Source organism: Bombus bifarius, unplaced genomic scaffold, assembly GCF_011952205.1.
Source record: "Bombus bifarius isolate JDL3187 unplaced genomic scaffold, Bbif_JDL3187 scf7180000008190, whole genome shotgun sequence".
Taxonomy (NCBI): Eukaryota; Metazoa; Arthropoda; class Insecta; order Hymenoptera; family Apidae; genus Bombus; species Bombus bifarius.
Genome location: NW_022884499.1, coordinates 953,062 through 963,689, shown reverse-complemented (window position 1 = coordinate 963,689; position 10,628 = coordinate 953,062). Strand labels below are relative to the sequence as shown.

The 10,628-nt window shown below is 32.1% G+C and overlaps 1 protein-coding gene and 1 long non-coding RNA gene across 6 annotated transcripts; one reads left to right on the top strand and one right to left on the bottom strand.

Moving 5' to 3' along the window:
- Window positions 1-3,723: 3,723 nt before the first annotated feature.
- LOC117209692 lies at window positions 3,724-8,380 on the top strand. Of its 4 annotated transcripts, XR_004487956.1 has the most exons (7): window positions 4,258-4,320; window positions 4,409-4,499; window positions 4,579-4,678; window positions 4,771-4,958; window positions 5,031-5,081; window positions 7,368-7,532; window positions 8,243-8,380. XR_004487956.1 is itself a non-coding variant. In XM_033451968.1 (6 exons), exons 2-6 carry the CDS (start codon window positions 4,413-4,415, stop codon window positions 5,260-5,262), a joined length of 510 nt encoding a protein of 169 aa, XP_033307859.1. In that variant the 5' UTR covers window positions 3,724-3,862; window positions 4,409-4,412; the 3' UTR covers window positions 5,263-5,301. The 4 variants fall into 4 exon arrangements, 3 of the variants coding, with proteins under 3 accessions (XP_033307859.1, XP_033307858.1, XP_033307856.1); XM_033451968.1 differs by lacking the exons at window positions 4,258-4,320; window positions 7,368-7,532; window positions 8,243-8,380 and adding exons at window positions 3,724-3,862; window positions 5,179-5,301; XM_033451967.1 differs by lacking the exon at window positions 8,243-8,380 and having other exon boundaries at window positions 7,368-7,751.
- Window positions 4,993-6,081, bottom strand: LOC117209693. Of its 2 annotated transcripts, XR_004487958.1 has the most exons (3): window positions 5,986-6,080; window positions 5,515-5,636; window positions 4,993-5,074 (listed from the first exon to the last, which is right to left on the bottom strand). It is a non-coding gene; the product is annotated as an uncharacterized LOC117209693 (long non-coding RNA). The 2 variants fall into 2 exon arrangements; XR_004487957.1 differs by lacking the exon at window positions 4,993-5,074 and having other exon boundaries at window positions 5,479-5,636; window positions 5,986-6,081.
- Window positions 8,381-10,628: the final 2,248 nt, after the last annotated feature.

The following is a 10,628-nucleotide window of genomic DNA, read 5'->3' as shown; positions in this document are numbered from 1 at the left end:
TACCTGATCGATGATGGTAGAATGAGTTTGCATGGTGTCCAGAATAACAGAGGATGAAATAGGAGTGCGAAGTAACGCGAAATCATCGACACAAAAGGAGTTGACTATATCGCGTTTCCGATAACTGTGATAGCTTCGTACACGAATAAGTTCGCTGAACAGTATAAACATTCTTCCGTTTCAAAAACAGTGTCCATAGCAAGTATCTCCATTTGCATTACAAAACGAGGATCAATTTAGGATAACTTTATTAGTTATATTTTTTTTTTTTTTTAGTAAAAATTTATTTTGAAATAAGCTCGATTCCCCAAATTAATGCAAGAATATGCGTTTAATTTTAAATCCACTGTATGGCATTACAGTTTTTCTCGAAGAGTATTCAACGCGAAACGCAAAGTTGTTCCAACAACTTTTTGTTGATCCGATTCCTTTCCTGCAACGCGCACCGCGTTAACCCGCTTGAAAAGCGAAATACCAATGCACAAATTTAATTACGGTTCGGTGATTTATTTGGAGCGCCTTAACAGGACGTAAGTAACATTTTCCTGTGGAAACTTTGACTCTTTCGACTAAGGTTTGTACTAAACACTTCGTGCTATCAATTTGTAGACTTACTTATCTTTTTATATTCTTCTTTCATCAGTATCTTTTCACGCAAATTGTGTTTTAATTCTGCACGTAAGTAATATCTTATTATCAATCATACGTGCGAAATCTTTAGCTTTAAAGTACAGATAAATCACGACTGAATAATTAAAAATAATGGTAAAATTTGTTTTTCCTTCTTGTATCTTTTACTATAAATATTTTTTTAAACAGCGAGCCCACTCTTCTTTTTGCTTAGAATTAATTTCTTCTTTTTCAAATAAAATTTTTCCAATGCAAAAATTACATTGGAAACATTAAGCGTTATTGCAAGATAGCGATTACCACTAGTTAGGTATTCAAATTGCAGATCCTCGGGCTCCTTTTTGCTTCTGTATTTCTACCAATTACAATGGAGTGATGCATTGACTTATTATGTCTTGATTCGCCCATTTTCCGTAAGCATAAGCAGTCACGTGCAGGTTGTTCATTGAAAATCTATTGGTGTTGCCTTTACTAGCTACGAGACTTACCATTCACGAGGTCGAGATATGCCTTCAAGAATGGATACGGCGACAACGTTGTACGAGCTCCTTTTGACTGACACCTAAATTGAGAGCCATTTTAAAGCTAATTCACAGTTACGCGACGCTAAAATGAACTGTCACATTATAATTTCCGAGACAAACATTAATCTTCTTTTTGGCTTCTCGCTAGCATCGAAAGAACCAACCGAGTACTGGATCTGCAGATGACTTCAAGGTCTCCCTCTCATGCCTTTATATCATCAAATGTTCGTACTAAATTATGTAATGTGCGAAGGAATCTGTTAGGTTGTCCGAAAAGTTTCTTTCGTTTCATAAGGTGATAATAGATGTACAACAATTTCTGTTTTAATTAATGTTGAATTAAGTATGCTCCATTTCATTATATCTCTATTATTATGTTCGTGCATAATTCAATAAACTAATATGAAACAAAAAACATTGTGCGTCTATTATTTCCTTATAAAACGAAAGAAACTTTTCGGACAACCTAATAAAATCGAAAGATTTATGATATTCATACACACAAGTTCCTTCATCAGTTTTTTTTTTGTAACATATGATTAAATATACATTAAAGAAGGAATTACTTATGTGTGGACATTGCTTTATAATAACTCGCTGGAATTGTCAAGGAACCAATAAGATGGCGAACTATCCTAGAAAATGATTGAGACAAATAGCCTAAGTGAGCAGGACAGAGAATTTTGATGGTCCAAGGGACTGAGAAGAGTTCCAGGCATTCATACTTACATATTTATAGCTTTTGGACTAGCCGGCTTCGCGAGTCTATGAAACGCATCTGTCGCTCTACGTTTACGTTGTTAAAACGGATAATACACGTATATTTTTTCCATAAACTGTATGGCAACCTAACGATCTTCTTCCCTCGAGAGTAGCAATGAATGCAATATCCACGATCCCCTTAATACTAGATATGCCTACAATAAAGGACCGTTCTACGTAAGTACTTGCAGATCGAATGCCAACTATGAGATAAATTCTTCTCGCAGCAGTAGCTCTGATCAAATATGCCATTACTCCATATTATCCTGCAAACCAATTTTCTCCTTCCTTGAAGCAATCCCTTTACGACTTTTTTATTTTTAGTCGATGGTTGCTGTCGCTTTATTATTTTTCTTTTCTATTTCTAATAATAGTTGAATTCAATCAAAAAGTGCAATGTAAATAAAATTCAATAAAACGAAGGTAATAACTTTTATCGAAATTATTGAATTATATTGATACAATTGAATTACGATGTTTTATTACGCAATCAAAATACGAAGACTACGATCATCTCGTTGTCCCGAGGAGAATACCTCATTCGTTACGCAATGTGCTATCGTGTTCGATGACTATAGGAATTTAAGAGGCTCGCGTGAATTCTACAACGTTCTATTCAATTGTGAGTCTCCTGACATTCCGTATTAGCGTCTGATGGAAGGATCCATCAAACACGTATCATTTAAAATAACAAACGTTCTGTTGTTTACAATTGCGTCATTTAAATAGAATGAATTACGTATTTTGATAAGCATTTGTACTGTTGTTTTCACTGTCAGAAATTAGTTTGCGAAACAGATCTCGCAATCCATGTCCTTTGAACATTGTTATTGCATCTACAACTCCATTGTTTCATGCGTTTCGTTACTAATAGTATCAGCATGTAACAGATCAGGTGAAAGCTTCCTGTCGTTAGACAACTTTATTTAGATAACTTTATAGGACTTAACATTTAGCTTAGTCAAAGGCTATCGGTTTTGTTTTGTGACTGCATTATCAGATCTTATCTGGTTTCAGTCAGCTTATTTGCATTTGCGGTACCAAAATGGCTGCTTCCCGCGGAAACCGCAAGCAAGTAATTCGAAACCATTGAACTACATTTTCCACGGGTTAATCACCGACAACGTTCGATAGTTATAATATGCATACATTAATTACGATATTTTTATCTTTGCGTCGCCAAGGTACGCTTTACTAAACGAATGTGTTCTTCCGTCATTGCTTACTATCAACAGTTGTAAAACATGTAATTCTATTTATTCTTTGATGTAAAAAAACTTCGCGTAATTCATGAGAAACACATTATCAAATTTTTCAAGCTACAATCTCAATCATATTATTTTATCTGTTTTATTAAAATATATTTGTAATGTTGAAACTATATTGTAATAAATGTCTTATTTAAAGTTTGCAAATATAATTATTGCGTATTTTAGTAAATAAATTAGTTTTTTAAAATGTGCAATGTTGTGATAAAATTCTATTTTATATTATATATAATAAATTAAAGCAATTCAAACTCTCCAATTGTAAAAGTTATTACTGAGGAAAACTGTCAGTTCATTATAGATACATTAAAATAAAAAAAAATTTTTTCGACCTTTGATAAATAAACCTTTGATAAATAAATAAATAATAGTTATACTTTAATTGTATATATCCGATACTTTTTTACTGAAATTTGAACATTACTTACAAGAGCTAAGACAATACATTTTATCAGGTTACGTTCGAATATTGAGGGAACCGCCATAGCAATCATGCAGCAAAGTGGAGGGGAAGTAAACGCTGACACGACGCCATTAACAGTACACTTACTGATGCGTGCGTGGCATTGTTTGTTAGCAGTGAAACATTCCAAATGGTTAAAATATTTGAAATCTGGTAACCGGTGACTACCTATTATAATAAGGATTTAATTTAATAAAGCTATTTTATTTATAAACGTAAGTAAACTTGAAAATGACGTACCTTCGAAGGTGTATCTGATAACCAATCACGTGGAGTAGGAGATAAAGTAAATGATTCATAAAACATTACATCAAAATATCAAAATATGAACTCCAGTTTCACATTTGTATCATTATAAAACTAGCAGTTTTTTCTTAATTATATTCTCGTTCAAGATTTGGATGTTATACTTTCGTATGTATAGATAAAATTTTCATTCGTAACAATGGTGTTCAGCATTAATGATTTTGATACCTTTTTCTTACACGCTTCAAAATATATTAATATGTTACTTAAGTTGGAAGTTTAAATTTCAAAATGGCATTCAGAAATGGATAAAAAGTAACATTTTCATTGAATTCGTTCGCTAGTATTTTCTAGTTTATGGAATTTGTATGTTGGTAGACCTTTTACGTGTTGACGCCCAAACCTTGAATCTTGAATACACTAACAAGTGGGTGGTGTTTATTAATCGAATCATCCGCGTTCTCTAGTTAATGGATGCTATTATAATTATTACACGTAAATTTTTATTTTGACAGAATCATGACCATATTGGAATCTTGCTGGTCACCATTTATTTGGACCAATAATATCAAGACAGGATGCAAAGCTATTGCTTTTTATACAATTGTATGTATTTTGAATTTAATATAACTGTTTCACTATATTTAGTTTTATATAATTTCAAACTGCTTATCTCTTGTTGTAGGCAATTAGTATAATATGCATTACATTGATATGTTATCAATTAAATGGAGGCGATTCATCTCAATTGTATAATCCTCTGTTTGAGGCTGATATTAGAGGATGTAAGTAATGTAATTGTGTATTGGTAATATATATCAGTTACTCCATTATATTTACGCATTATATATATATATATATATACATGACTTTTTAGCAATGCAAATTGGTGGAGGATTTATGATCTTTTATTTTGTTCTCTTGATAATATCAAGCGGTTTGATGATGCATGGATTAAAAGAGGGAATAAGAGGATGGTTACTTCCCTGGCTTATATTATGGTTCATTGTATGTTTATTCCAATTAGTTTTTGGACTTTGGCTTGTAGGAGGTTATTACATCTATGTAAGTTTTATATATTCCATTAATGCATTTTTTACAGGTTTGTAAATTGATATCTTAATGTTATGATTATAGCTTGATGCAACATTTGCAGCGATGTGTATTTGGTTCTGGATGTCCTATAATGTAAGCATAAAACAATTTATTTGTTGATATATTCTTTTATTATATGATACAACGTATACTTAAATTGTATTTATTATATAATTGATTGTCTTTTCAGATATATTGTTGGTTTGTTGTGTTGTCAATGTATAAAGTATTTGAAGAATTACAATCTCCGAATATAGAGCTTTTGTGGCCTTAAGTAGGTACATAATACTAACTATAAGATATCAAGTACATTGATTGGCACCAAAGTAAGATATAGTGTCTTGAGAGATACAGATATAATCTTCTACTTTTGTACATCTTCTTCAAACAAAATGTTTATTTAGAGAAATAATATTATTTAAAAGATAATTTAGATCGAACAAAAACTTGTGTTCAACTTGGTTATGATTATTTATTTTGACGTATCTAATATTAAATATTATAAACACATAATTAACATACTCACGTGTCAGTAATGTACGATTAGTTTGAAGCTTAGAACTTTTTACATTTTAACGAAAAGACTGATAATGGTCTAAGGAAATATCCGTCCAAATTTCAGAGTAGTATTTTGAAATTTGTTAACAACTGTAAACAAGACAATTTTATAAGAGATTGCTCTACATGATCAAAAATATTTAAAACAAATAGACAAATTTATTATGAATTTTTATATAAGATATTCTATGACATTTGTAAGAATTTTGTATGTTTGATATAAATAAAAAAAGTACGTTAATAAACCTCTTAAAGCATTATAATGAGATACACAGTAATACAATATGTAAAATAAAAATTTGAGGTTATTTGTCTGTATACTTAGAAATAATGAGTTCGATTGATATTAAAATGAGCTAAATTATAAAAGAATTTGACTTATGACTGAAAAGTATACAATACAACAATTAGCTATGAAATAATTAAATAATTATTTAACTTTTTTAACATTACCTCTCGTCGTTAAACAAGTATCTCGTTAAAGGTACGCGAGCGTCATCTAGCGGGATATTTAGACATGAGAAAAGCATATGCAGATAAACGCGCGTAAAATATATTTTCAAATATTAAACATTCTATTCTATCAAAAATTACGATAAATGTTTATTTTAGAGAGAAAAACAGAGAATCATGTTTATTAATTTGCAAATACTCACTTATCTTAGATATACGGTAATACATACTTGATGATCTTAAATAAACTATAATTTGAAATACGTTTATGATAGATGGCGTAAAGATGTACTTATTAGTAATATCTTAAAATCGTTACGAAGCATTAAAAAGATGTATATTATTAAACACTTAAAATAATTACGACTATTTCACAATTGTAATTATTTAGGTAATAATTTTAAAAAATTTGATGTATTTTGGTACAACATATCCCTGTTTTAAATCAATCATTTGATTGTACTATCTTCTATGATGTAGATCAAAAGATGTAATTAATGTATGTGATTAATATAATCGAAAAAGTTTTACATTAAATTTCCGTAACAATCTCCAAACTGAAGAATAAATATATATATGTATATGTGTATGTATATGTATATGTATATGTATATGTATATATGTATTCATTAGAATAACTGTCTGTCATAACAATGACCTCTTTAATTTAGTAGTAACATATTTCGTACTTGATTCGAGGATGTAGGCTTTGCTTTTAATAGAAATAAGTAAAAACGAAATAAATTATATATACATTGACCTATCCTTAAAGTTACGATCATAGTCAGATCAAGTATGTAAATATAAACTTGGTGGTATTGCAATTCAGTGATCATATGGTAGCGGAATTATTGGAGGAAACCAGACGCTTTCTAAGTCTCTCTTAAGTTGTCCTGTTCTTGATACGGTGATTAATGACAACTTCGAGAAATCCTCCCTCAGCGGACCACCGTGTTCGTGGTCTGTCGAAGTTGATATTAATGGGCTGGCGCTAGTGAAATGTTTCGTATCTTACATGTAATTAGTGATTCCGGCGAAGGAGAGAGCGCGTGTCTGACAAATTTTCACGAAGTAACTGTTCGCCGACCATAGAAATTAAGATAACGATCGTTGACGATGATGTAAAACATTTTGCGAAAGTTTTATTTATTATAGTAATTAATAACGACACCAAACCGAATAATCCCGATGAAATTAAATTAAAGTGGTTAGTTATTTTATCATCCTTAAGTTTAAAGTTTCGTAAGTTTAAAAAATACGGTGAATTCAATTGTACCTAAGATTCGTATTACATTCGACAAAACGAAAGTTAACTGTCGCGTTTCATAAATTCGTCAATAATATTATTGCCTGAACTTTATTTTACAGATTCCATTAGTTTCAAGCATCGAATGATTAACAGATCATAAATATCTCCATTTGGCACCACGGAATGGCGAACTCCAGCAAAGTATCGGACGATCGAAATTTACAGCAATGGATATTTTTTTTCGGTGGGACTTTCGACTGTCGACAATGGTTTCACGAAAGATGGTAGGCATAATAATGTAGAATCTTTATTGTCACGACGGTACTTTCACTTCTGGACCGACCACACCCGAGGTAATCGATCGCGATGATCATAAGCACCTATAAGCATTCGAATAAATTTTGTAGGGATACAGGTCTGTATGAGTAACGAAATTAAATGCGAGGTAGAACTGATTCTTGCGCAATACCTTAATTTTATTGATTATTGGAAAGGAAAGTATTCTGCACTAACATGCAAATATACAAGTACATGTAAGTTCGACTTCGTTAATATTGAGTTACAATTAAGGTTTCTCAGCTAATTTGCATTATTGAATTCTATTTCTTAACATTGCGGTTATATTTCTTTTGCCGCTATTTTTTCTTCCATTTGAATCCTATAATCTTACGAAGTGTAAAGAAACCGAAGTATTTAGAATAGTATGATAAAATATTTGCTAAATTATGGACATTTTTTTGGAACTAGTATTTTCTTTTTTAAATAATATTGCATTTACACAATTTCTATGCATTTCTTTGCTACTCGATCCATAGGTTGATATCTCAATCTTAATCTGATTTCCAACTTGTCTTAATAAATATGTATTCGTAAATATTAAAAATGATAAATACTATTTTATAAAAATAGCAAATATTACAAACAGAAGTTCTTAGAAATTATTTTCATAGAAAAACATTTCGTTAATAAAATTTCTATCTGTTTCTTGTAATAGGTGAATATAATACTCGACTGTTTTACATTGTCGTTATAAATATCGAAGCTGTCGTGTAGTAAAGGACAAAGAATTAGAACGATATTTGAATCCCTGGGATTGGCATTGAATACTCGTCGACAAGGAATTCTATGATTGTTTGCTGCGCAGGTAGCATTTCTTGCAACGCCGTCTTTCCTTTTCCGATAGCTCTACATGCGCATACAGCCGCATTAAATTGTAGGCGGCGTAGAAGTGCTGATAAGGCTGATATCGCACACATAAGGCGTCCATAAATGGTGTGTAAAAGTATGAATGGAACATTCTTCTTCACCCGATAAAGCGACGAGAAAATAACCCTATGCTTTTTTATGGCTTCCTCCGAACTGCGTATTCCTATATTTCAGAGCTCTATAAGCACAAAATACGGAATGATGAATTAAACGTTTCGTAGAATGTCCCATTCAAGGAATAAATAGATCTTCATCAATAACTCCATCTGAAATACCTAGATAACATAATAAAAGGTATTTTATTGCAAAATGATAATGATAGTGAGGTATGTTTTACTATTTTTTATCTCAGAAACCTCAAGAATTTTTTGCATTTATTTGAATTATAATAAACGACAAAAAGTGACATAAAATATGATATTTAAAAGACAACTCTTCAAATTCCTATCTTTGCTTTAATCACAATGTACTTTTCTATTTTAGGATTTCTATAAAATCACCAGCAACGACCGTGTTAAGATTTTACTTAAGAATCGGAGAACAACTTTATTAATTACATTTAATATAAATCCAGTAGGAATACGAAAGTGAAACATTTTCTCGTATTGCTAATCCGTAATCGGCATGAAATAAAGAATCGTTATAGGTACTCGCGGATCGTTGTAAAAGTGGTTACAAAATTATTCGAGCATGGAACTTCGAATCAGTCCTTCAGGCTGTGTAGAGGAAACGACACGAATTCTAATGATGGCACTCGCTTGTTTCGTAGGTCTACTGTTCACTGATTCAGAGTGTTAGATAAGCTTTCGAGGCTTGAAAGTTTCGCTGCCCGCTCGTTGCGTCGCACATAACGAAACGCGACAGTTAATTATTGTTTCAGTTACTGCGAGGACGCTTGACACTCGAGATTGTCCGATCGTACTTCTAAAAATGCAGGACGCGCTTATGGTTAATGCATGTTAACGTGTGCCGTTCAGTTGAATAGATACAACGAAGCAAATGTAACGAGAGCGTGTTGTAATCGACTTGTTAAGATCTCGGAAAAATAGGAAAACTTTGAACGAATGTGCTCTGTTGAATAAAACAAACGCAGTTCTAGAAACATGTCTGTCGCAACGATTTGCATAACGTAGCAATTGCTATTTCATGACAAACGTATTTTCATTTTACAGTTAACTGTATTAATTTTTTGCCGATGTAAATCAGCGATATCGATGTGATACAAGTTATATTAAAATCCAATACTTATCGTATTTGTGATGAAACTGCACTTCGATTATGCATGTTTTAGTTTACATTTTATGGAATGTATAGTATTTCTCTCTGACTTTTCTCTGTCATTATCTCTGCCATATAACAAATTACAAATAAAATAAATAATAAATTTGAATAGATAAGTAAAATCATTTTTTACAAGAAGATCTTTAGGAATACATTTCATAAATATGAGATTGTTTAATTAGTTTAGTTGAAACAAAGCACAAAGTTATATTTACACATTGTACAACGTTAGAAATCCTTTAAATATCAGGCTATGTTTCATTGAAATTCTATGATATTAAATCTGTATAACTTTTTGTTTAATAACGGCTGTGTTAGAAAAAATTAATTTATACTTGTAAAAATTAATTTACACATTTTTTAGAGATAGTTTCTAGTTAACATCGCATGATTGTGAATGAGGATTTAATACCTTATGTTCTCCAAAGTATTTTAAGTTACTTGACAAATTTCACTACGTCATCACATCTCCTGCAGCAACTATGCTACCATGATCGAGACAGCCGACGTCGACCTTGATCAACGTTATTTTTCCGCGACAAGGTTGAATACCATGCGTTAACGCGACGCTGATTGCGCGACGCGGGTCACACGCAACGCGTGTCTCACACTTTATGTACGCGCGATGTAAAGGAAGCATGATCATCGTCGACTTCCATTCGTGGCGCGACTGACCGCGATATTTTACGAAAGCATAATGCTCGGCCGCGGATCGACCTCGCAGGGATGCTTCACAGTCATTACAGACGATTCCGCTCCTTGTGCCATGCGCTACATGCCCCGCCGCGCGAAATCTTTCCTCTCTGCCTCTTTTTCTCTTGATTATTCGCGCGTATTTCGCACGGTAAAATCGTAAATCCCGAGACTAGCCTAACGAGCGGTGGACAACGAAT